This window comes from Panthera uncia (assembly GCF_023721935.1).
Source record: "Panthera uncia isolate 11264 chromosome B3 unlocalized genomic scaffold, Puncia_PCG_1.0 HiC_scaffold_1, whole genome shotgun sequence".
NCBI lineage: Eukaryota > Metazoa > Chordata > Mammalia > Carnivora > Felidae > Panthera > Panthera uncia.
In genome coordinates, this window is record NW_026057582.1 from 32,852,314 (window position 1) to 32,878,828 (window position 26,515).

The following is a 26,515-nucleotide window of genomic DNA, read 5'->3' on the forward strand; positions in this document are numbered from 1 at the left end:
TCCCATTCCTGGCCCCTCAGCCCAGTGCCTTCCCAGAGGCCATCATTGTTACCAGTTTCTAATGTATAGTTCCAGAGCTATTTTATTGCATAAACAAACAGCAATGACTAAAGTATTCCATGGCCATATAAAGATATGCCATAATTATTTAACCATTGTCTGTTGGGTATTTTAGGTCATTGCCATATTTCACCACTACAAATTATGCTGCAGTGAATTATCTCGTCCAGAATACCCTGGGTCAGGGGTGCCTGGGTGGCTCAGTCGCTTAAGCATCTGACCTCAGCTTAGGTCATGATCTTATGGCTTTTGAGTTTGAGCCCCACATTAGGCTCTGTACTGACAGCTCAGAGCCTGGAGCCTGTTTCAGATTCTGTGTCTCCTTGTCTCTCTGCCCCTCTCCCACTCACGCTCTGTCTCTCTCTCTCTCTCTCAAAAATAAATAAACATTTTAAAATATATAAAAAAGAAAAAGAATAGCCTAGGTCAGAGGATATGTGCATTTGGCAGATATTGCCGGCTGTCTTCCAAAGAGATCATACCAATTAAACTCTCCCACCAGCAGTATATAGGACAGAGCCTGCTTTCTCACACCCTTGTCTCAGTAGATCCCAAACTTTGTAGCTCTTTGCCAGTCTGGTAAATGAAAAATTTGGTACTCTGAAAATTTTTTTAAAGCTATTCGTCATTTTTCAAATTGTGTGTGTCTTTTTAATGTCAACCAAATTATGAATCTTCAAAACCAAGCATAGGGTCTTTGCAGAAAGTAGAACTCAAATTTAGCTTGTTTTCTTGCCATCCTCTTAGAGCGTGTGTTTGCAGTATAATGCTTGAGCCATGGACTTTAACGTTGCTGCCGTTATCTCCTTTCTCCAGAAACTTATCTCCTCGAATTTCTCTTTAAAGAAAAACAACAACAGCAACTTCAGAAACAAACACAACAAATAAAAACTGATGAAAGTGGACCTGAAAATCATCTGTTATGGACATGGCACAAAGATGTGTCACAACACAGATAATTAGAACACCCAATCTAAATCTGGGATATGGGACCACGGACTATGTTTAGAAACCTGAGACACTCCAGAGTTACCAGATATCTTTGGCTGGAGCTTAAACAAAGCAGGTCAAATGCTATTAGACTCTCTTCATACCCAAGCAACCAAATATCAATAGTCACATAACCCAAAGGTTATGGCCTTTTCTTGGTCATCATCCTCTCTTCTACAGTAATAATGTTGACTGACCCATTAAAACTTCCAGTTCTTTTACAACAAATTCATTCCACATGTGATTACCAAAAGGCTTCTCCGGTGGAATCCTTTCCTGTTCCATTTCTTCATGTTGTTATTTCTTTCACCACCTACCAGTCTCTGGTCTGCCATTATCAAAACCCTTTCTTCAGGCTCATTTTAAGTGCCATTTCCTCTACAAAGTACTTGCTTCTCGGGCTATACTTCCTCTTCATGCCACTTAAAGGCTAAAATTCTTCAAAGTTCTATCCATTCTCTCTTGACATTTAATACTCTCCCATACCATCCCATAACTTCAGCAGTCATCTTGGTTGGCTGAGTTCTAAACCAAATTTGTCCCTCTTAACTCCTTTCCACATCACACCTGCCTTTTGATTGCTTCTTGAAGTCACCCACGTGGCTAACCTGTAACTAAAAATATCAAGTCCAAAATGGAACACATTCTATTCCACCTACAAACCTGATCTTCCTCCTTTGATGAATATTGGTATTACTGTTATTACCGTTATGCATGCTGCCGGGGTTAGCAACCTCAGGGTTTCTCTGTATTAACTATTCACCCTCCTCATTCAAACATTTAGATACTTACCTCAAAAATAAATACCTCAAATACCTCAAAAACAAGTAAATAAACATTAAAAATATATATAAATAAATGAATGATCTGATGGTGGCCTAAGGAAATCTATGATCTAAGAGGCAGACAAAGGAGGAGCAACTGGGCAAGAGATCCCAGAGGGAGGAGGAAAACCAGGAGAATGGAGGCTATAGAAGTCAAGGAAGTAAGTGTTGACTTCCAGTTTCCACATGGCTCTTTTTACTCTTGAAAACCACCTCCAAAGAGCCAAGGAGAAACAAACTGTAAACAAACATACTTCCAAACAGAAACTCTATCTTTGATAAACTAGGAGACAACTGTTAAGAAAAATTCACAGGTCGCCTGGGTGGCTCAGTTGATTGAGTCTGATTTTAGCTCAGGTCATGATCCCAGGGTCATGAGATCAAACCCCACATCGGGCAACATGCTGAGCGTGGAACCTGCTTAAGAGTCTCTCTCTCTCCCTCTCTCTCTCTCTCTCTCTCTCTCTCTCTCTCTCTGCTCCTCCTCTGCTCGCTCGAATGCTCTCTTTGCTCTCAAATAAAATTTTTTAAAAATCACAATATGAAGATTTTTAAATGGATGGAGGGACACCTCTTCTGCTGTAGAAGGTGGAAAGGAAAAAAATATGAGTGGGATACAGATAAGTTTGCTGGTTTGGTAGCAGAAGGAGGGAGTCTATGACTAATGGCTTCCATGTTCTCTATGAAGTCAGAGGAAAAATCACCTGTTAAGAGCTCAGGTTTGCTGGTGGGTTGAGTAACTTGAGAAGTTAGAGAAGACATGAACTATGTGTGTGTTGTGAGCTCAGAGGCAATATACTGTGACGTTTTTGAAGCTTATGTGGGCCTCTGTGAGTAAAGGAGTCACTGAGAGTTGTATTGTGGGCTAGGGGGTAGAGGGACAGGTTTCTGTTAGCATTTTTATGCGAGTATTGCTAGTAAATTGCCTAAAGAGATCTCAGAGGACCTTAAATTCCCATGGCTCATGGTTTGGGTTTGTTGGGGGTTTTTTCCCTTTTTTTCTCATTCTAAATCAACATCCATTTTTGTACCAAATTTTGTGTCTGTAATTTTGTATTCTCTTCTTAAAGGTGGTCCCACAAGTTGTCTAAGCTTCCATGGATCCATCCTTTACTGTGGGGGAACAAATGATCAGGTAGCACTGAAGTCAGCTGGCACTGATGACCAGCAATTGATGATCCGGTGGTCCTGCCAGGTTGAGTGATGTCCTCCAGTAGCATATAGAAATTGGAGAGTTGGATTCTTCCAGGCTTGACTTTTGCCAGATCGGTGTGATAATGGGACAGGGGAATTGGCAAGGGGAGCTGGAGAAGGAAGTTGTGGTTGGGATGTTGGAAGGTAACCTATCAGAGGAGCGGCAAGTTCATGTGTTGACAAGGTGTCCAGGTGTGGTCCTTGTCATGGGAAAGGGAGACTAAAGAGAAGTGGAGAAGATCAGAGCTGAGGAAGTCAAGAAACTGAGTCTGCGTGGACATACAGCACACTTTGAAACACTGGTGCTTTGGGCAACCCATAGGCACCCACGATTATCACCCTCCTACAGTATCATGACGCTATCTGAGTTAGATACATCCTGTCTGATCACACTCTCTCAAACACTTTATGAGGCAAACGTCTCATATGTTCAGTAAACACTCGATCTTTCTTTCATGCCAGATTGAAATTAAACCTCTATGGTAGACAGGGGCCCTGGCATATGAAAGGGGCCTCTTTTTTGAGAATTCCCAGAGCTGGACTGCCAGTGCCCATCTCAGAGCTACGTGAACAGTAGTGCCCTTAGACCCCGGCAAGAAGGGCTTCTTCTCAGTCACGCGCTTTAAAAAGCCCTACATTTCACAAAAACGCACATAAAAGCAGTAAATTTATGGGGCGCCTGGGTGGCTCAGTCAGTTAAGCGTAAGCACCAACTTCGGCTCAGGTCATAATCTCGCGATTTCATGAGTTGAAGCCCCTCATCAGGCTCTGTGCTGACAGCTCAGAGCCTGGAACCTGCTTCGGATTCTGTGTCTCCCTCTCTCTCTGCTCCTTCTCCACTTGTGCTCTGTCTCTCTCTGTCTCTCAAAAATAAATAAACATTAAAGAAATAATAATAAAATTTTTAAAAAGCAGTAAATTTATTTCCGAATGTATGGACATCTCTGTTACTTGGGCTCTGGTGCTTAGTTCAGACTTAACTTGACACCGTCAAGATAAGCTCTCATGCTGAACACTATAAAAGCCCCCAGGGAAACAAGTCGTGGCTGCTTCAGAGTTCGGGAAGGATTTGAACAGAGGAAGCAACTGGGGACAATAAAGGCCAATTGGGCACGTTGTTTCTCAGCATGAGTATCAGAGATGCTTGCATTAAAATGGGTATTGGGGCGCCTGGGTGGCTCAGTTGGTTAAGCATCCAACTTCGGCTTTGGCTTAGGTCATGATCTCACAGTTTGTGAGTTCAAGCCCGGGTCTGGGTCTGCACTGACAGCATGGAGCTTGCTTTGAGCTCTGTGTCTCCATCTCTGTCTGCCCCTCCCCCACTCTCTCTCTTTCTGTCTCTCTTCCTCTGTCTCTCTTTCCAAAATGAATAAACATTTAAAAAATGGGTATCATTTTCAGTAGTGCTGAGTGTATTTTTTCTTATCTCTTCATATTCCAATGTGTGTATGTTTGCAACACTTGTATCTGGAAGCTAAATAGTAAACAATTCATTTTACCTTTAAATTGATAGATGTGTGGGTGTAGAGGAAACAAGAATGAAGTATAATATCCATTGTTTACACTGGCAACAAAATGGACACTGAATAGTGTTTTGTTTTCTTTTGTTTTAGTTTGTTTTGAGAGAGAGAGAGAGGGAATGAGCAGGAAAGAGGTGGAGTGAGAGGGGGACAGAGGATCTAAAGTGGGCCCTGTGCTGACAGCAGAGAGCCCAATGCAGGGCTCCAACTTATGAATTGTGAGATCATAATCTGAGCCAAAGTTGGACGCTTACTCCACTGAACAAGGTGCCCCAGAATCTTGAATAGCTTTATTTTTATAAAAATTCATAGAATTAAATTTTCTTTAAAAAAAAATTTTTTTTTAACGTTGATTTATTTTTGAGAAAGAGACAGAGTGAGAATGGGAAGGGACAGAGAGGGAGACAAAGAATCCGAAGCATAGAATTAAATTTTCAAAAGCTTAAAGATTTAGCTTTACTTAAATAAACTTTATTTAAAATGTTGATATTCATAGCTGTACTGTATTTTGCCCTTTAATTTTGGTATATAATTTAAATATTCTAGAAGAAAATTACGTAAGACATTTAAAGTAATTTTTATTTTTGCATTTCTTTAATTTACATTTTTATGAAAGCATATTTAAATTGCAATGATTTTAAATACAATTACATTTTATATTTTTTAAATTCTTTAGGTAACTAATAATAACTTCCACCAGAACATAAAATATTGGATGATTACAACAACATAATTAGTGATTTTATTGAGATGAAAGCCATGTGGAGCAGAGCCACCCCTCACTTTCATCCCATTGGACTGTGAAATGAATAAGAAATAAGTTTTTATTGTATTAATCCGGTAAAGATTAGCATTGTTTGTTACAGCAGTTAATCTACTCCTCCTATCAGAACAAGTTGTACATCATGTTCTATGATCTTCTCAGCTGATTGTTTTTGGTGAAGAGATATCATATATCCATATGTAGAAAAAATAGATTATACACAAACTAAAACTTGGATAAACACCTGTGAAAGTATTATAGCCACAACTACTGAGACTCTGTACTAGGATGTTAGATTAACCTTGTTGAGACTGAAGTTAGTGAAAAATGACAGATCTGTGGAGTGGAGAAAAATATACTGAAAGCAGAGTCAAAATGTCACTTTACCGGTAAGGAAATTGGAGGTAACGAAAGTAGGTCAGGAAGACATCTGCCTTAGGTCAGGAGTAATGATGGGGGGAATGTATGTAAAAAATGACAGAATTTGGGGCACCTTGATGAGCTCAACCATTTAAGCATCCAACCCTTGATCTCAGCTCAGGTCTCAATCTCAGGGTTGTGAGCTCAAGCCCCACACTGGGCTCCACACTGGGCACAAAGCCTTCTAAAAAAAAAAAAAAAAAGGAAAAACTGGCAGAACATTAGCATTTTTATATGGCCCAACACAATAATGTTGTATCAGGACATAGACTTCAACAATAAAGACCATTTGTTGTGTCCTATAACAATAAGTCACAAGGGAGGATAGTTCCAGACTTGGTTAATTCCGTGACTCACTAATTTGTCATCAGCACCCCAGGTCCTTTCCGCCTTTCCCTCAGCATGTGAGCTTAGTCTTTGGACCACCTCAGCTCCACTCGTGACTCAAGATAATTGCAGTGGGTTCAGATATCATATTCAGCCATGACAACATCCAATAGAAGAAGACAAAAAATTTATTCCTGTGTCTCACTTTTTGGTCAATGTGGAAGCCTCTACCAGAAGTTACCAATGAGTATCCTTCCATATCCCATGGGCCATGATTGAGTCACATGCCTTTTCCATAACTAATTACTTCCAAAGGAATTGTGATCACCATGATTGCCTTGGACCAGCAGTCCAAGGACCTTTGCCCAAGAATACAACAATTAAATATGAATCTCTGAGGTAAGACCTAGGCATTGGCATTTTATGTTTTAAAATACACCTAGGGTTGGGCGCCTAGCCTGGGTGACTCAGTAGGTTGAGTGTCCAACTTTGGCTCAGGTCATGATCTCACCATCTGTGGGTTCGAGCCCCGCCTTGGGCTCTGTGCTGACAGCTCAGAGCCTGGAGCCTGCTTCAGATTCTGTGTCTCCCTCTTTTTCTGCCCCTCCCCCACTTGCTCTCTGTCTCTCTGTCTTTCAAAAATAAACATTAAAAAAATAATTTAAAAAAAAACTTAAATACACCTAGGGTTGAGAACACTACAATGAGTTAATCAGTCAACACCAATCACAGACACAGTGGCAGCCCACAGTGTCTACTGAAAGTATTAATTTTTACTCATTAGTGTATAGTTGACGTGTAACATTATTTTCAAGTGTGCAACAGTGATTCAACATTTATGTACATTAAGAAGTGGTCACGGTGATAAGGATAGCTACCATCTGCCACCATACAAAGTTGTTACATATTATTGACTATATTCCCTATGCTGTACGTTAAATCCTCATTGTTTATTTGTTTTATAACTGGAAGTTTTTACCTTTTTATCTCTTTCACCTATTTCACTCATCTTCCCCCCCACCTGCCCACCTCCTTCTGGTAACCACTAGATAGTTCTCTGTACCTGAGTCTGTTTCTTTTTTTTCTTTTTTTTTTTTAATTTTTTTATGTCTATTTTTGAGAGGGAGAGAGCACAAGCAAGGGAGGGACAGAGAGAGGGGGAGGGACAGAAGGAGAGGGAGAGAGTCCAAAGCAGGGTCCAGGCTCTGAGCTGTCAGCACAGAGCCTGACACGGGGCTCGAACCCACAAACTGTGAGATCATGACCTGAGCTGAAATTGGACGTTTAACTGATTGAGCCACCCAGGTGCCCCATCTGAGTCTGTTTCTGTTTTGTTAGTTTATTTATTTTGTTTTTTAGTTTGCACATACAAGCAAAATCATACGGTATTTATCTCTCTGACTTATTTTACTTAGCATAATATCCTCCAGGTCTGTCAGTGTTGTCACAGATGGCAACATTTCATTCTTTTTATAGCTGAGTAATAGTCCACTATGTATGTATACACCACCTCTTTATTCATTCATCTATCTGTGGACACTTGGGTTGCTTCCGTGTCTTGGCTATTGTAAATAATCTTGCAATGAACATAGGGGTGCATATACCATTTTGAATGAGTGTTTCTGTTTTCACATAAATACTCAGAAGTAGAATTGCTGGATTATATAGCAGGTCGTTTTGTTTTGTTTTTTGCTAGTTCTATTTTTAAGTTTTTCAGGAACTCCATACTCTGCTGCACTAATTTGCATTCCCACCAGCAGGAAATCATTAATTTCTAATTTCCAAGTAAAATATTCTGAGTTGTTTTTTTTTTAATGAAATGTATGTTCTATCAATCCTTCCCAGGGGCAACCTCTTTTGTATTCATTAGATATGATTTTAGACCTTTTTCTGTGCTTTTACAAACTTAAATATGCACCCACAGAAAATATATGGTATCATCTTATATGTGTGTAATCTTTAAATATAAATCTTATCACCTGCACACATTCATCATTCTCCTATTCACCAATGTAGCCAATAACTCATGTCTGTATGTATATATGTGTGTGTATAATTTTTAATATAATTACTTTGGGAGTAGTTATCCCAAAAGCAAGTATACTAATACTCCATTGTATGATTATATCAAAGATTAATTTTCCCCAATTGGACACTTAGATTGTTTCCAACTTTTTGCTAGTACAAAAAAAAATGCCTCTTTGCATATATACACTAATGTTGCTATAGATACTAAGAAGCAGAATTTTCTGAGTAGAAATGGCTTCACCATTTCTTCCACTCATATCAGCAGTATATAAAAATACCTATTTCCTAGACTTTTATCAACATTTGCTAAGCTCTGTCCTTTTTGACAATCTATTGAAAAATGATACTGTTATTGTTTTAATTTGTAGTTCCCTGATAACTACTAAGATACATTGGCCATTTTTATTTCTTTTTTTAACATTTATTCATTTTTGAGAGACAGAGACAGACAGAGCACGAGCAGGGCAGGGCAGAGAGAGAGAGAGATGAGACACAGAATCTGAAGCAGACTCCAGGCTCTGAGCTGTCAGCACAGACTGTGAGATCTCACAGACTGTGAGAACCCACAAACTGTGAGATCATGACCTGAGCCAAAGGCAGATGCTTAACCAACTGAGCCACCCAAGCGCCCCTGGCCATTTTTATTTCTTCTGTGAATTTCCTGCTTATATCTTTTTTTTTAATTTTTTTTTTTACATTTATTTATTTTTTAGAGACAGAAAGAGACAGAGCACAAGTGGGGGAGGGGCAGAGAGAGAAGGAGACACAGAATCCGAAGCAGGCTCCAGGCTCTGAACTGTCAGCATAGAGCCTGACACCGGGCTCGAACTCACAAACTGTGAGATCATGACCTGAGCCAAAATTGGACGCTTAACCGATTGAGCCACCCAGGGTGCCCCTTGCTTATATCTTTTTTAAAATATATTTCTTTTATTTTTTTTTTTTTAAGTAATCTCTATGCCAGATGTGGGCTTGAACTCATGACGTCAACATCAAGAGTCATATGCTTTACTGACTGAACCAGCCAGGTGCCCCCCTCCTGTTTATATCTTTTGAAAGTACTCTGTCAGGTATTCTATCTTGTTCTTATTGAGAAGTAAAAGTTCTTTATATAATATGGCTACCACTTTTGTATCTGATATACATCTGTCACTGCAGCAGATGCCGTGGCATGCCAACCAGATTCCCCGCTTCAGAAATGAAACACCTATACCCCAGATGCTGAGAGTGTTGGCAGCTAACAGCTCTCAGCTGAGTCTCTCTCTCTCTAGAACTTACCCTCATCAGAAAGAGCCGCCTTGCCCAGGCTATGTCCCCTCCCTGGAAGCTGTCCACATCCAGTAACTGGGCAGTGTGGGTCTATAAAGGCCACCCTTCTTTCCTCAATCCAAGATAACTCAGTTCCAGAGCCCCCTGTGGGTTTAGGATCGTCTAAGCCTTTGTTGTGACTGCACCACTGTTCCACTCCACCCTCTGCCCAACCCTGTTTCCATTACACCCCATGGTTATTGTTCCCAAGAATACTCCCAGCAAGCTCCCTGTGTGCTAATGTCCATCTCAAAGCCTATTTCCCAGTATACCTGGCCTGCATTACACGTTTACCAATATCACTTGAGTTTTAACGTTATTTCTGGTGTGTTATTTTTTTATTATCTATTTATTTTAAATGTTTATTTTTGAGAGAGAGCATAAGCCAGGGAGAGGCAGAGAGAGAGGGACACAGAGGATCGGAAGCGGCGCTCTGTGCTGACAGCAGAGAGCCCAGTGTGGGGCTCAAAGTCATAAACCATGAGATCATGACCTGAGCTGAAGTCGATGCCTAACAGACTGAGCCACCCAGGCACCCCATCTGGTGTGTGTTTTAGGTGTATCCCTCCTTTCCCGTATGCATTTTGCTTTTCATGTCTTAAAAAGGCCTTCCCTGGGGCGCCTGGGTGGCTCAGTCGGTTAAGCGTCCCAACTTCGGCTCAGGTCACGATCTCGCGGTCCGCGAGTTCGAGCCCCGCGTCGGGCTCTGGGCTGATGGCTCAGAGCCTGGAGCCTGCTTCCGATTCTGTGTTCCCCTCTCTCTCTGCCCCTCCCCCGTTCATGCTGTGTCTCTCTCTGTCTCAAAAATAAATAAACGTTAAAAAATAAATAAATAAATAAATAAAAAGGCCTTCCCTATTCTAAGGGCTTAAAGATATTCTCCTACATTTTCTTCTAATATTTTTGCTTTTTTTGTGTGAAATAGAGAATCTAACCTTATGTTTTCATTTAGATAGTTATTTGTCTTACATTATTGAATAGTCCATGTTTTTCTCATTGATGTGAAATGCCACCTCTACATTTGTCACATCCTTACATGACTCTTCCCCCTTACCATAGCTAAATACTATGTGTGAGCATCTGACCCCTGCCAAACCTGAGGTTCTTTTAATACGAAATATAGAAAATTGCTGCAGTGTCTCTTTAATGATGGACTCCACGAGGTGTGAGGCTTGACAGTTTTCAACAGTCAAGCTTCTTGCCACTTAACTCTGAAGTGAAGTCCACATCCAAAGGAAAGCAAATATTGTAGAGAAGGAGGCATGGTGATACTTGATGCTTGAGTTCTGGTTATTTCTGAGATTCATCCCTGCCCTTTCCCACTATTCATATCCAACCCTTCCTTGAATTTATGAGCAAACTATTCTGCTTTTTGGCTTAAGCTTGCTCAAAATGGACGTCTAGCTTGTAACCAAAATAGGCCAAATACACACGGTGTGTCTGCCAAGGCTCAGAGGCATAGCAACACGGAGTACAGAGCTGAGTTGGACAAGGGCTAGGTGTCAGCCAAAATCTGTGACAGCTAGTCATCACTTAGGTCATCTGTGCCCTGGAACTGTTTGCTTCTTGACTTTTATGTTTCTTTGGTTTCCTTTTCCTCTAGTTTCCCAGACAGGTTTCATCTTTATGAAATTTAGGCCAGTCTCAGTTGAGTCAAAGGGAAAAATTTTCCACACCTGGGCTAGGCTAAGTAAGGGTTTCCAAGCATAACAGAAGCCAGGATCATGAAGGCAGTGGGCCTGGAGCAGCTAGAGAAGCACCTCAGGGCAGAGAAGTCCGGGATGACTGTAATCCCTGAGTCCTCCTCCACAGGATCTTGTCTCCCGTATCCTGAGGGGCACTCTGCCAGGCAGGAAGGCATATCCATAGCATGAGTAAAGTGGAAGGAAAATGGCCTCTGTGGTCATGGGAGAAACTGAGAAGTGGAGGTTGAATGATGCTAACCCATCCACTCCCAGTGTTGTTTGTGCTGGGCCAGGGCCTTTCCCTTGCTTGGTTGGTAACTTGGGACAAGTCTTTCTAAAAAGATGACAGGAGGCCAGGGCTGCCACTTGTTCCTTGTCCAGGTTGAACAGACTAGACAAAACTTCTGGTGTTGAGCAGGAGCCTATATGGAGGCACGATGAAGTCTGAGCACATGGCAGTTACAGAGAAGTAGGGCTGAGAGAGGTTGTGTCTCACAGGAGCACCTGAAGGCCACGAGAAATGGTTGAGTCTGGATCCGAACAAGGGGAACAACTATCGTTTTATATTATGAAAATACCAACAACATGTAAATCAATATACACACCTAATTTTTTCCCTCATTTTTAGCATTCTTTGCTGTTCAGTTCTCATATATTTGGTGTTAGGCACAAATGCATCCAACTATCTGAAATAGGATAGAAAACTTCAGATTGAAAATATTTTCCCTGACCAAATAACACTTCACAGGTTTCTTTAAGTGAGAGGCAGTGTAGTATTGTGGTTAGGAGCAACTGCCCTGAGCCCTCTGCCACTTTGAGCTGGCTGAGAGCTGTGCCACATGCCAAGGATGGCAGGAAATAATGCACATTTCAAGTAGAGTCATTCTTCAGGAAGGAAGGGATAGTATGGAGGTTATAATTAGGGGAGTTGCACTGGAGTAATTTCCATGTTTTCCAGAGACCAGGGTTAGATAACAATGCAGGGAATGCCCCCCCTTGCCCCCCAAGTCCAAAAGTTAAGAGAAAGAATTTCTCCACCAGACACCATGACCTTAAGGTCAGCCCTCAGCCCCCAAAGTTCCTAAGGCCATTAGGCTTGAGGGGAGCAAAGTCCTTTCCTTTTGGGTGCCAGATTCTCATGCAAATTGCTTTCATCTGTCTCCCCAGCTCACCCAGGTTCCTCCTAGCATTAGACCCTGAGGATCTTATATTCAACCTGCCTGTCTTGCCCTGAGTTCTAGGTTCTGCTCCCTTGCTGTTAGAGTACCAATACCCAACCTCTGTACTCCAGATTGAGGCTAAAAGCCCCCTTGCCCCCCGCAATTGGCCCCATGGTCTCTGAGTATCTTAGAAAATGTACAAAGAGGTTTTTCAGATTTCAGATATTTGACACAAATCAAGAGTAGTATAACCTTCATCAAGCCAATCATACTAGCAAGTAACCTGGCAAACGTGAAAAGTTTATAAAATGTAATAGCCCAAAGGATTCCAAACACACATAATGTAAAGATTCCGTGTATTTTTAGGAACAATCTTTTGAATGTGTTAGCATTGTCTCTCTGAAAAAGATGTCCCTCTGAAAAAGAAGACTCCAATTTAATAAAAATGGCTATACTTGAATGAGTGATAGTGGAGGAACCCAGCCTTGGGAGCGGGTTTACTCACGAACCGTGTACCACCAATACCAGTGTTGCCTAGATGTGGTAATTGGAACCAACTCTTTGTAGCTCATACCTGGTTTTGTTTCTTCTACCTACAGCCAGCCCCCTCTGAAGTGCATAAGTGTCCCACCCCAAGCCCACCCCTCTTGCTTCAATGTGCCAATGCTTATTAGTGCTTAAACTAGCACACAGATGGGAGTCCTTGCTCTCATACCCATTGTCTGCTTGTTCTCCTTACTGTGCAGAGAGCAGCTCTGCACGCTTGCCTTCCACAGCCCACACTCCTGCTTTTTGGTTTATGCTTGTTCCTGCAGCCCAGAAGAGACATCCAGGATCATCCATGCCCTGCAATGCTCTTCACCAGCCTTGCCTCCTACCCTTGCGTGACCTTTGGCTGTTTTGTTTTGTTTTTTTCCTCTCTTTTTTCCCCTCCAGTCTTCACCAGGCTTTTCATCAGACCCAACAGCCTATGAGCACAGACTGTAGGTCCCAATAGCAAGCATATATTGGTTGCTTCCCTAGTACTATCCCCCCACCCACCCCTTTGCCCCTTCATGTTCCCAGATTTTTCCTTGGAATTTTTTGCTTCTCCCACCATGGGAAGCAATACAGCATAGCAATTAAGAGAGCAGATCCTGGAGTCAGACTATGGGTGGGGGGGGTCCATTCCACCAATTATCAACTGTATGAACTTTGGCCAACTACTTAACTTCTCTGTGCTTCATCAGTAAAATGGAGATAAAAATAGAGAGTTCGTGTGAGGGCAGCTAATCCTAATTAATGTAAGTGCTGTATGTTAGCTACTATTCTTCCCCATTGGGTGGGGATGGCGGGATGGCCCCCAGCTCAGGTGTGGATAATGACTGACTTAAGCCAATTAACATAGCCCATCTGTAGTATCCATTCAGGCCAATGAGGCACAAGGAGATTTGCTGGGGCTTCAGGAAAGAAAAGCTTCCTCTTTTTTTCAGGACCATTTCTCTTTCCCTGATTTGCACAAACCAACTGTAAGAAGACATTTGTGAGACAACGAGGGAAACTTGAACTCCAAGAATTAACTTATATTCAAAAAGTATTAATGTTCTCAGGAGTGAAAACGGCATTGTGGTTTTGTAAAAAACAAAGGTTCTTATTTGGATATGCACATTATTTATGGGCGAATGTACAATGTCTGGAATGTGCTTGAGAATATTCCATGTCACCTCCAGAAAAAAATGTCATGGAGGAAATAGACAAAAAAAGATTGGCAAAAGTTACTGTTGAAGCTGGATGATGGGTAGGTACATGGGGATTCATACTACTTGTTACATTTTTATCTACTTGAAAATCTAAGGAATAAAAAGGTTTTTTGAAAAGTCTCCTTGCTATGGAAGGAAAGGGTATTTTTGTCATCCAGAGGCCCTTTGGATGCTTTAAAACTAGAACCAATAACATGATTTCCTGTGTCAATTAGCTGACAGATGGGGCACATCTGCACCTGCCTCTTCTTGGTGAACTTCAGCACTTGAGAGAAGCAGCAGGTGGCCCGGAAACACAGCATAAGAGAGCAAGGGAGGCGAGGAGAGACATCAGCTGCGATTTTTGGTCAAGGGTTTATGAGGGCTTGGTTTTTCTAAATCTATGTATCAAACTAAAAGAAATCCTATATTACCTCTGACCTTAATCTGTAGGGGATATCAGCATCTGTGTGATTTAAATCCCTTCTGTTACATGTTCTGTGATAAAATCGGAGAGCTGGAAGAAACTGGAGAAAATACCCAACTGAACCATCTTATTTTGCACTCAGATGTGATATTAGAAGATTATGGTTGGTTGGGTGAGATACTACTCACTAAACTAGAAGACTGGCTTCCCCACTTTGTTGCATTTCTCCCTTGCTACCCTGACAAAATAAATAAGGCAATAAGATGAATGCACAGACTTTATTTTCTCTACAAATTTAGGTAAAGGCAACTTTGTAGAAGGAAACTATCTACATGTTCAAAAATGAGAAAGCCCAAACTTACTCAGTATTATATGTTAATTATATCTTAATAAACCTAGCAAAAAAAAAATTTTTTTTAACTTCTTAAAAAGAACCAGAAAAAGAAAATGGGAGGGCCCAGCTTCATGCAGTGGCTCCAGGATGATCAGAGAAAGAAACTAAAGTTGGCCAAGGATTAGCCATGATTTTCCTGAGTTGGTCCAGACTCCGGAGTTGTGACTAGTATCTCAAAGAGAGATCAGTCCAGAGTTTGGGTCTATAGTCCCTGGAAATACAGTGTATAACGCTGACGCTCCTGTCACCTCAGCTGAGCATGCTTGCTGGCATTTCTGGTATTGGTGAGGAAACTGACCTAATTTTCCAGGCTCTTCTGCCATCCTTGTGCCCAGCCTGGCATCTGTGCAGCCCTCCTGCCTGGAGAGGGCAGCTGACTCTGCAAGCCTTGGGGAAGAATTCTCTATAGGTGTGAACATCTTGTGCCATGGAACAGCCTCACAAGAGAGTTGGGTGTGCAAAGTTTTCCAGAAGAGACAGGAGAATCGGAGCAGGACAGGATCCTCAACAGCAGCCAACCAGGAGGACAACCCTTCAGAACTGGCCTTTTCCTTGGTCCTGTTTCAGTATGATGTGGACTAGGCCTGATAAAGCTGTGGCTCTTCCATCAGCACTACTCCCACTGGATTCCTAGAAGCTCACAGCTGACATTCCACAAGCGCTCAGCTGTTTCGTTATCTCGGGCCCTTGGAGACACCCAGGTCCTCTTGCAGTCACTGGAGGGCAGAGAAACAGCATGAACGTCCAGGAGTGGAAATGGACAGTCTGGAAAAGTTTTTGGCCTCTTTATCAGAATATATTTCTTTTTTGCTTTAAAAATGTTTTTTTTTTTTAATTTTATTTTAGAGAGGGACAGAGAGAACAAGCAGGGTGGAGAGGCAGAGAAAGAAAGAGAGAGAGAGAGAGAGAGAGAGAATCCTAGGCAGATTCCATGCTGAGTGCAGAGCCTGAGTAGGGCTTGATCCCATGACACTGGGATTATGACCTGAGCCAAAATCAAGAGCTGGATGCTCAACCGACTGAGCCACCCAGGCGCCCCCAGAATATATTTCTAAATGTATAAAATATTTGGATGAAAAGGAACTAATTGTATTGAAATTCAGTTTTGAAATATTTTAAAAACAGGGGTGCCTGTGTGGCTCAGTCGGTTAAGCGTACGACTTCAGCTCAGGTCATGATCTCGCGGTTGGTGGGTTCAAGCCCCACGTCGAGCTCTGTGCTGACAGCTCAGAGTCTGGAGCCTGCTTTGGTTTCTGTGTCTCCCTCTCTCTCTGCCCCTCCCCTACTCACACTCTGTCTCTCTCTGTCTCTTGAAAATAAATAAATGTTAAAAATAATTAAAAAATAAATAAAATGAAATGAAATAAAATATTTTAAAAACAGCTTCGTGGTAAAGTGATCCACAGGCTCCTTTGTTAATGTGCTCTGTAACAAGAGCTAGTGCTGGGGCCGACAGCCACCTGCTTGTAAAGTGGCAGTGAGCAGAAGTGACATCGTGAGACACCTGCAACAACTGCCAGGGGATGTGAAAATACTTAGTTTTATTGGTGACAAAGTCACAGGTATCCCTGCTACTCTAGAAGGTGATGGCCGACATTGGTTATCAAAGTGAAATGTCAAATTTCAGATGGAGATTAGTGAAAATGAAGATGTAATTACCTTCCTGTCCAACTTCACAGACCCCTTGAATTCTATCCATGGACCCACTTGTGCCCCATGAACCCCAGACTAAGTACCCTGTTCTCTTTTGGAGGGAACAGGGGACTGGAAGCTAGACAGATTGGGAGGTGGGGGCAGAACACAGTGTTCATGGTGTTTTTCTTTAAATAGTATTTTGTTTTGGGGGTGCCTGGGTGGCTCAGACAGTTGACCATTCAACTCTTGATTTTGGCTCAGGTTATGTTCCAAGACTTTGGGTTCAAGCCCTGTGTCAGGCTCTGCACTGACAGTGCAGAGCCTGCTTGGGATTCTCTCTCTCCCTGTTTCTCTACCCCTTCCCCTGCTTATGCTCTCTAAATAAATAAGTAAATAAATAAATAAACAAACAAACAAACTTAAAAAAAAGAAAAGATTCTCTTTCTCTCTGTCCCTGACCCTCTCCCCCACTCGTGTGCACACACTCTCTCTCTCAAACAAACAAAAAAAAAAGAGTACCAAACACTTTCAAGAGCTTAAGCAACATTAGCTATTATTTATCCATTCTTCTACTGTTGGGCACTGAGGTCATTGCCAATGCTTCATTTAATAAATGGTGTACCAATCAGCAGCTTTCAGCAAACAGGAAAGAATAGCAGACTGGGATGGTTCAAGCCATGGAATGGGAAGGAGACTGAATCTTGCCCTTCCTTTTATTCCCAACATCTGAATTCCCATTGAGTTTGTGGCAAGACTCAACAGTGAAATGTCTATTTCTGTTATTCCAACAGATAGTACCACTCTTGGCAGCATTGGGGGACAATGGGGAGAGGTAACCTTGCCCCAGCGCTTTGTGCTAAGTTGTATTAAAGAATTTATTAAAGAAGTCAGCCAAAAACTTCAAGGAGGAGAAAAAGGATCCAGAGGAAGCCCTCTGGATGTTCTTTCCAAAGCATAACCAACAGGGACAGTCTGACGGCCCTCAGAAAGCCACAAAACTTACTGAAAATGTGGCACACAGTTATAAAACAGAACCATAAAAGCAGCTCTTTTCAAGTTTCTAATGTAAGCTCCCTTGGAAAAGTAACAGCATTTGGTGTGCAGGCCCAACCTAAACCTGGATTCCATTATCACGCACAAACTTGGCCACTAGCGCAGGGTGCAGAGCCCAGGGAGCCCTGTGCCTTACCACATACAAACTGGTGGAGAAAACCCGTGCCGCCTCCACACACCTGAAGTACTTGCCACTCAATGGCTCCAGGCCCTCAGCCAGGGCACAGTGCAGGCTGGTCTGTGCCCCCTCCCGTGCCGACTTGACGAAGGGGGAGAAGATCCGCCAGAGCAGACACAGCAGAAAGGAGTGCCGGATCAGCTCAGAGCTGACCACGCCTGGGTGCACAGCGTAGGTTGTGACCCCTGTGCCTGGGGCAAAGAAAGCACAGTTAGCCCAGGGACACATCGGAGCCCAACAGTTCATCTCCTGTGAAAAAAATGCACAAATGAGAAGGGACTCAGAGAACAAAACCCCGGGTTCAGAAGGTACCTCTCCCAGCCAAGTAGAATCTATCTCTTCCAGAAACATCTATAGCCTTCTCAGCCTTCTATGTTCCACAAGGAGTTCTTGATTGAAGATCCTTCCATTTGAATGCCACTTTTACTCTGTGGCTTAAGTATTAATAGTAGAAACAACCACATGTAGTAGTAGGAGTAGTAGTATCAATTATGGATAGTAGTATCTTTGAAATTTCTATAGAAGGAGCTTAGGGGAAGCGACTTGTTGGGAGGTAGGAGGCTGGAAACTTGTTTTGAGCTGTAATTGTTGAGCAAGCACATTTTATGGGGAGGGTACTTTGAGGGGTATTGATAGAGATAATGGAGGTTAACATGGTCCCAAGACACCACTGGTACCTCTACTATCTTTAGTACTTATTATGTGCAAAGGCTATGCTGCCTGCTTTACATGTATTATTTCATGTAATTCTCCATGAGTCTTGTAAGGTGCCCATTTACAGTTGACATAACTGAACTCTTGTCACAAAGAAGTTGAGTAAATTGCCCACGGTCATACCTAATAGGCTGCAGGGCCAAGGTCTGAACTCTGAGGAAGAATAAAGAGCATAGACTCTAGAGCCAGACTATCTGCATTTGAATCCTGGCTCAGCTAGGAAACTTTCTTGGTCAAGTTTCTTAATATATCTGTAGTGAGATATATCTATCTCTTCATTTGTGGAGTGGGGGAAAATAATAGCACCTACCTCATAGGTATGTTGTATTAAATGAGTTTAGACATGTATAATATATGGCACACACAAAACTCTCAATTATTATTGTCATTATTATTGTTTCTTCTAATAATTACCCTATTCTTCTACCCTCTGTATTCTGATAGTAAATACCATTGTTCCCAAACTCTGGTGTATTCCCTGTGGCAAATGGTCCCCCAGGTTTGCAGATGTCAAAGCCAGCAGCTCAGCAAAAACTTCAGGGGAGCACAGAATCATAGGATTAAGTGAAGCCTCACCTCATTTTACAGCTGAGGGAATGAAGTCAGGGGAAATTAAAGGGACATGCACATATACACAGGTGGATCATATGTGGTACACCAAGAGCTCAGACCCAGGGGGCCAAAATCCAATCTGGTCTCTCTGACTCTAGGTAGAGGCAGCCCTGTAGCTTAGCTCACCATGTGAACCTCAAGGCAAATAGCACACACAGAAGGAAGCACCCTGGATTTAAACCAGAGTACCCATATTCCAGTCCTGACTCCTCCACTTGCCATGTAACCTTGGGCTAGCCACTTCTTGAAACCTCAGCTTGGATCCATAAAATAGTAATAAGAGTACCTGCCCTGCCTATTACAAGAGGTTGCTGTGAAAAGTCAAATAAGATGGTAAATAGGAGAAAAGATGTGACATAAATGAAAGGTAACTTTATAGATTCCTAACCCCTGTTCAATTTTAAGTTTCCCAGGAACAAGAATTATTTTTAGTCTGTTTATGACCTTGTTCACCTTAGTGTGTAAAGCTACCATTGAAATGCGCATGTTTGATATCTTGACTTCGCAAGTTTCTGTGAACCTCTAATCTAAACAGAACCTCTAATCTAAATGGAAGTCCGTTTGCCATCTTAACCCTGGCCCTTTCTCCAGACTTACCTTGGAGCCTCCTGGCCAGCTCACGAGTAAAAAGCACATTAGCCAGCTTGCTGTGGCAATAAGCAAAACCTCGGCTATAGCGCTTCTCACCCTGGAGGTCATGGAAGCGAATCTTGCCAGCGTGGTGGACTACCGATGACAGGTTCACCACCCGTGAAGGAGTGGACTCCTTCAGCCGCTCCAGGAGCAAGTGGGTAAGAAGAAAGTGGCCTGTGAGGAGAGCCAGCAGGGGAGATTGAAGAGTGGGGTGACAGCTCAGGCTTAGGGGTGGGAGCTGATGATAGGACTTCAGCATTAACTCCCTATCTTCTGGGCATGAACAAATTTAGATGCTGTGATAACTCAGTGCAAATGATCAGTCAGAGTGAGTGGATTCCTCAAGGCAAGGGCCAGAGCTAGACTATAGGCAAGGCAATATAGACTTGATCTGTATTTATTTGTCCCTCTGCCCTGTCCCAGTCAGGAGAAATGCCTCCTGATGGCTTCCAATCACCCTCTGGCCATGATCACACAACTGAGGGCCCAAATACATTTATGTACAGAAGGAAGGATGGAATAGTAAGGTTAAAGTATTTGCCTAGGACCAGAGAACGTGTTCCATGAACTCCTCACTAGAGCCATGAACCCTGAACCCCAGCCTTATTCATACCTCAGACCCTCAAGATCTGCCTCCTCTGTAGCCTACCCCTTGACTTGCTTGGTCCTTAGTTATAAATGTGACCCCCTCCAGCCAAACACAGATTCCTGCACCCTGCATGCCTGGCCCTGCATGGGAAGGCTTGCACTACCACGGCCCCATCCAAGAATGACATTCTTCTTCCTGGTGTCTCCAAGTTTTGGGGCTTCTTAATGGTATAAGTAGGAGGATCTCACTTTTTGTACTGGTCAGGAGAAGGATAGTAAACAAAACCCCCAACTCTATGAAGCTCACTAGAGATTCTCAGTAGTGGTATAGGGTCATCTCCCTACAGAAAACAAGATGGGGTTTTCTTGCTTTCCAGTCACTCAAAAATACTTACCTAGGTGGTTGACTCCCAGGTGGGTTTCAAAGCCATCAGCTGTCTTAGAATATGGACACATCATCACCCCTGCATTGTTGATCAGAATATGGAGCTGCTTTTCCTCTATAAAGTATAACCAAGGAGACCCTGAAGTTAGCAAGGAGCCCACTAGCTGCCTGTTGTAATCCTGAGTATTTGCTTCTTTCCCTTCAACCTATCTCAGTGATATTCAATAACCACGGTCATTGGATTTCTAAATTTAGTTATTGATATCTGCCTGGACGTTCATTCATTCATTCATTTAGCAAATGTGTACTAAGTACTAACTCTGGGCTAGGCTCACTCAGCTATGCGCTGGACACCCAGTCATAAAACAAGACAGACATAGTCCCTGTCTTGCATGGATTTCATAGTCCTTGGTAAAAGGTAGTCATTTTCCAACAGACTGGAACATTCCAAAATGGTGGCAGCAGCACAACTTCATTTAGTGCCTGTGGCACAGAAGGTTGATTCTCAGGATGAGAAAAGAGAGTGGCATCAGGGCCACACCTTGATGCCAAGGTGCAAGCCCAGACAGAGAGCCCAGCATTCCCATTGCTGAGGAAAAAGATGATAAGGATCCTGCCCAGCTTGTCCACCACCAATTCCTTGCCCTGCTGGTTCATGTGGCAGAACCTGTCCAGTGAGATCGATGGTGGTTCTGATGTAAAGGTCACAGATGATACAGGGTGGAGCAATCAGTCCCACACCCAGTTTCCTGCTTTTCTGTCTACTCACAGGGGCCTTACCTGCTAGAAAGCCCTCAGCAAAGGCTCGGATGGATTTGGTATCAGATAGGTCCAGTTTCCGCACCAGCACCTGGGAGTTCTTTGTATCAGCTCGGATTTCACTGGCTGCAGACTCTCCCTTCAGTACATCTCTGCAGGCAATATATACTCTGGCTCCTGGGGCCAAAACAAAGACAGGGCAACATGTTCAAACCCTAGGCTGAAAAAGAGGATGTGAGCTTGAGACCGGTGGACAGAACATTCTCCTAGCCATCCCTAAACAGTGAGTGGCTATATTGCCATCTCAGGGTTCTCACAAGTGAACTACTCAGACCCTTTGCTGTCAGCTTAACCCTAGGCTGGGAACCCTGGCTTTTACACTCTGGTATTTAATGTGGCTTGGTATCTACCTTTAGAATAGCTGATTTGAGCAATATTTACATGGACGTCATTATTTCCCTTATACAATAGGGAAGGAGAAGGGAAGAAGGTTTGTTTAAGGGTACAGAGTAAGTTGGTGCCAGAGCTGGACTTGAATCCCAGGTTCCTTGAATTTCTGACCAGAACCTCCAAGCCCAGGAGGAAAGACAAGGAAATGTGGACAGAATCCCCAGTGATAAAGGCAGGAGGCACTGTCCTATGAACACAGAAGGGGAAGGACTTGCCTCTACGAGCGAGTTCTCTGGCCGTCTCCTTGCCAATGCCTGTGTTGGCGCCAGTGATCACCACTACCTTCCCAGGAAGTTGCACATTTGATCTACAAACCCCACCAGCAAAGAACTTCCTAGAGGCAAGGGAAACAAAAGGAAAACAAAAGCATTCATGCATTATCCTTCCCAATTCCAGACTGAGATCAACATAAAATCCATCCATCCTCAAAGAGAAATTTCTTTAAGTTGTCGTCAGGAGACCCAAAAAAGTGAATCTTTAGGGGACACTCTTTTCCCACTAGGTATCCTGCTCATTGGCTCAGGTTGTAAGATCATGTGCCCAGAAACTACAAATGATCATTTGGACGAAGTGAATAAGTGCTCTTGAGCCAGGGCCAACGGAGACCTTCCTTGTTAGATAACACAGATACCTAGCTTTTATCTCTAGAGGTTCCCAGAGGTCAGCTTCCTCCTCTAACCTGCATTCAAAACATATGCATGATGAGCATTAGTAGAATCAATGGTCCTGAGCCCTAGGTCTTCAATAAGCATCAACAGTGAGTAATTGATTAACAGCACTTCAAGAGTTCCCATATACATATATGGCTCTTGGGCTGCTTTCCAGTTTTAGAGAGCTGACATCTTCAGAGGCTTTCTGCCATCCTACTAGAAATTCCATTCTAGCCATCAGCACACAGACAGAAACCTCTTTTGTTCAGACATCTGTACAGAGAACATCCTTTCACATAAAGTTGACTTGACAAGTTCTGAAAAAGAGGGTGGGAACAGGGGAGAACTAACATTTCCTAAGCATCATCTGACTGGCACTAGGCACTAGGCTAGGCACTTTCCATAGAGAACTTATTTTATTTTTATTTTTATTTTTTTAACGTTTATTTATTTTTGAGACAGAGAGAGACAGAGCATGAACGGGGGAGGGTCACACAGAGAGGGAGACACAGAATCTGAAACAGGCTCCAAGCTGTCAGCACAGAGCCCGACGCAGGGCTCGAACCCACCGACCGCGAGATCGTGACCTGAGCCGAAGTCGGACGCTTAACCGACCAAGCCACCCAGGCGCCCCTAGAGAACTTATTTTAATCCTCTCATTCTGTTAGTATTCCCCTTTTACAGAGGAGAAGACGGGGGTCAAAGAAGTTCAAGTCATTTGCTAATGGTGGCAAAATTAGAACTTAAACCTGGTTTCTATGCCAGGACCTAGAGCAACACTCTGTTTCTGATGTGTTCATTTATCTTCTTTATTGTCGGCATTTTTTTAAATGTTTATTTATCTTTGAGAGAGAGACAGACAGAGCACAAGTGGGGGAGGGGCAGAGAGAGAGAGAGAGAGAGAGAGAGAGAGAGAGAGAATGAATCTGAAGCAGGCTCCAGGCTCTGAGCTGTCAACACAGAGCCCGACAAGGGGCTTGAACCGTGGATCATGAGCTGAGCCGAAGTCGGATGCTTAACCAGCTGAGCCACCCAGGTGCCCCTATTGTCAGCAATTTTTAAAATTTTCACTCAGAAAGCACATTTCTTTGACACCTCCAGAAATCCCACAGCAGAAAAGCCATCCCAAATCATTAGTTGAGGGTAGTCTCAAAGGTAAGAGAGTTTGTTTCCTTTGCAAAATTTCTGGTACTTAACAATGAATCTTTCAGCAATGACCTCCCATGGTAACCCAGCAGGGCAACCTTGAGTAGGAGCAGTGAAGAAAGGACATAGAGACCTTCAGAGAAACCCAAGGGAATAAAGTGATAGAGCAAGCACTCCTACCTTGATTGTCTGTCATAGAGTCAGCTATCCACTAGCATCAGAATTTAAACCAGCCCCTTCTCTCCCAGCCCCAGGTGCTTCCTTCTCGGTTTCATAACTACCTCCTTCCTGCTTTCTCTGCCCTGACTTTCTTTCCCCAGTCTCCATCCCTTTCTCTTCTTTCAGCAGCTGAGAACTCATCTACTTACAAGCTCTGTGGCTCCCAATCCAGGACTTTGCAAAATATTCCATGAGTTACTGAATTAAAACAAACCTGATGGATGGAGCTATCACATACAGGAAAGAAAGGAAGGAGGTGAGCAGTCCCAAGACAACCAGCATCTTTTCAACTTCTTTAGTTGCTGCCGCTTTAGCAAAAGCACCTTAGACTCCAGGTCTGGCTCAAGCTCCTGGTCTAACTCCAACTCCTGGCTGCTTCACGCTGCCTCTCCTCCTCTAGTTCCTCTCACTCCTGGGCACTCAGCAGCAGCAAGGCTCTATCTGAGCTTAGCCCAGAATCCCATTTAAATCCGAGCTGTCAGAGCACAGCCTGCTGGGAGATGTAGTTCTCGGGGAAGAAGATGGAGGAAAGAGCAGTACTTCAAACTTACTGGCAAAGGGAATGGGGGAAAACTAGAGCAACTACCGGCTAACTCCCCACCCTCGGTTATTTCTCTTATTTAGGGAATGTGTTCTCCCAACCACGCCCACCTCTACTCCTGCAAGACAGAATATTTTTAACTTTAGCAACAGACCCCATGACGCTTGGAATACAAGTGTGATTAAAATAGAAAAGAAGGGGGGCGCCTGGGTGACTGAGTCAGATGAGCGTCCAACTCTTGATTTCAACTCAGGTCATGATCCCAGGGTCATGGGGTCATGCTCCACATTGGGCTCTGAGCTGACAGTGCAGAGCCTGCATGGGATTCTCTTTCTCCCCTTCTCTGCCCCTTCCCCACTCACTCTCTCTCTTTCAAAATAAATAAATAAACATTTTTTAAAAATAGAAAGAGAAGGTAGAACCCCCCAGAAGAATAGTGAAAGAAGTCAGGAGAGTGGTCTCCTTTGGTGGGAAAGGGATAGAGACTGGGAGGGGGCATGTTGGGAACCTCTGTGGGGATAAGTGTTCTGTTTTTTGAGATGGGTACTGGTTACAGAAGTGTGCTCATTTTGTGAAAATTCATTGAGTCAAATGCTTGATTTGTGCACTTTTCTGTGTTTTATGTTATGTATCAATAAAGTTAACACATACGTGTACATACCAAGGAAAGAGTTTCAGTGCATGGGCTCTAGAGTGGACTTCCTGGTTCAGATCCCAGCTGATCTACTTACAAGCTCCATGGCCCTGGGTAAGTTATTCAGTTTCCTCACTGTGCAATGGGCATGGTAAAAAAAAAAAAAAAATATATATATATATATATATATATATATATATATACCTACTTGTTTTTAAGTATTAATTAAAGAGATAGAAATTTTGAGACAGAAACTTGCATATAGGAAACACTGTAAAAGAGTTGGCTGTTTTGATTAACTGTATTGATTCCTGGCTCCTTTGCTATCCCACTTGCTTTACTCATGGGGTGAAGGGCAAAAAGGGAGAGGTTGTGAATGGGAGTAACATTTCAGTTGGATGCTATTAAAGATGAGGGAAAACACAAGACAAAAAGCTAGCAGATATTCTCAGAGCTCTCTGGAAATGTGTGAGAGGGTGGGAGGAGGGTTCACAGCCCTTGCTCACTCAATATCCCTCTCCTGGATGGTACAACAGGCAAGGAGTCAGAACGATACCCAAGAGTCATATCCTGGTTCTGCTCCTTCCTTTGAAGCCAGAGGAGGCTCCAGGAGGATGCACGTGATGAAGAAGAATCCTGTGGCAGGCAGGTGTTCACTCCCTCATTCATTTATTTAACATATACTTACTAAGCACCTCTTGGTGTCAGGCATTGTGCCCAGTATCCTGAAGACACAGTTCCTGCTCCTTGGGAATCTCATGGGCCTGATGAACAGAACAGATCATTCCAAGGAGGGATCTCTCTTGACTCCCATGTTGCCTCTCTCCTTTCCTTCCACGTCTCCTGCTCTGGCTCCAGTTCACTGCATCCACGTCAGCTGCAGAGCCCCCAAAGTCCAAGAAGCCCCTGAGGAGATCTTCCCACTGGCACTCTCCAGGGCCCCTCTCATAGAAGTTGATGCCCACTGAGCCAGCATGGTCCAACTGATTGGGCAGTCTTTTTCTGACACACCCAGGGACACTGGGTCTGCAACACCTCACAGATTTTATGTGAAAACAAGATCTGTTGGTGTTTTATGCTTACAGTCCTTCCTTCCCTATGAAATCAGGGCCAGGATCAGCCAGAGAGACAGACCCAATGCCATACTACACAAGGGAAAGTACATCTAATGATCTCAAATCTGGATACCTTTGAACTAATGTTTTCTGGTTCCCCAGTGCTACTGAATCAAACCCAAGATCTTCTGCATTTGGGGAGATGATATTCAATTTATCCAGAATTATGGAAATACACAGTTTGCTAAACACACACACATTAAATATTATAATCCTAAGACCACCTTTCAGTGATTGATTAGTCCCACCAAATGTTAAACTGTGTTACAAAGCAATAATAATTTAAATAGTGTGGTGCAAGTGGGAGAATAGTCAGACAACTCAACGGAACAAAATGGAAAGCCAAAAAACAGATCGAAATACATGTGGAAATTTAGATATGATA

The 26,515-nt window shown here is 43.0% G+C and overlaps 1 protein-coding gene across 1 annotated transcript; it reads right to left on the reverse strand.

The window, feature by feature from the left end:
• Window positions 1-15,369: 15,369 nt before the first annotated feature.
• RDH12 (retinol dehydrogenase 12) lies at window positions 15,370-24,122 on the reverse strand. Its single transcript, XM_049612604.1, has 7 exons — window positions 24,055-24,122; window positions 22,041-22,159; window positions 21,397-21,552; window positions 20,627-20,731; window positions 19,608-19,817; window positions 17,686-17,875; window positions 15,370-15,534 (listed from the first exon to the last, which is right to left on the reverse strand). The coding sequence occupies exons 1-7, from the start codon at window positions 24,120-24,122 to the stop codon at window positions 15,432-15,434; spliced, it is 951 nt and encodes a 316-aa protein (XP_049468561.1). The 3' UTR covers window positions 15,370-15,431.
• Window positions 24,123-26,515: the final 2,393 nt, after the last annotated feature.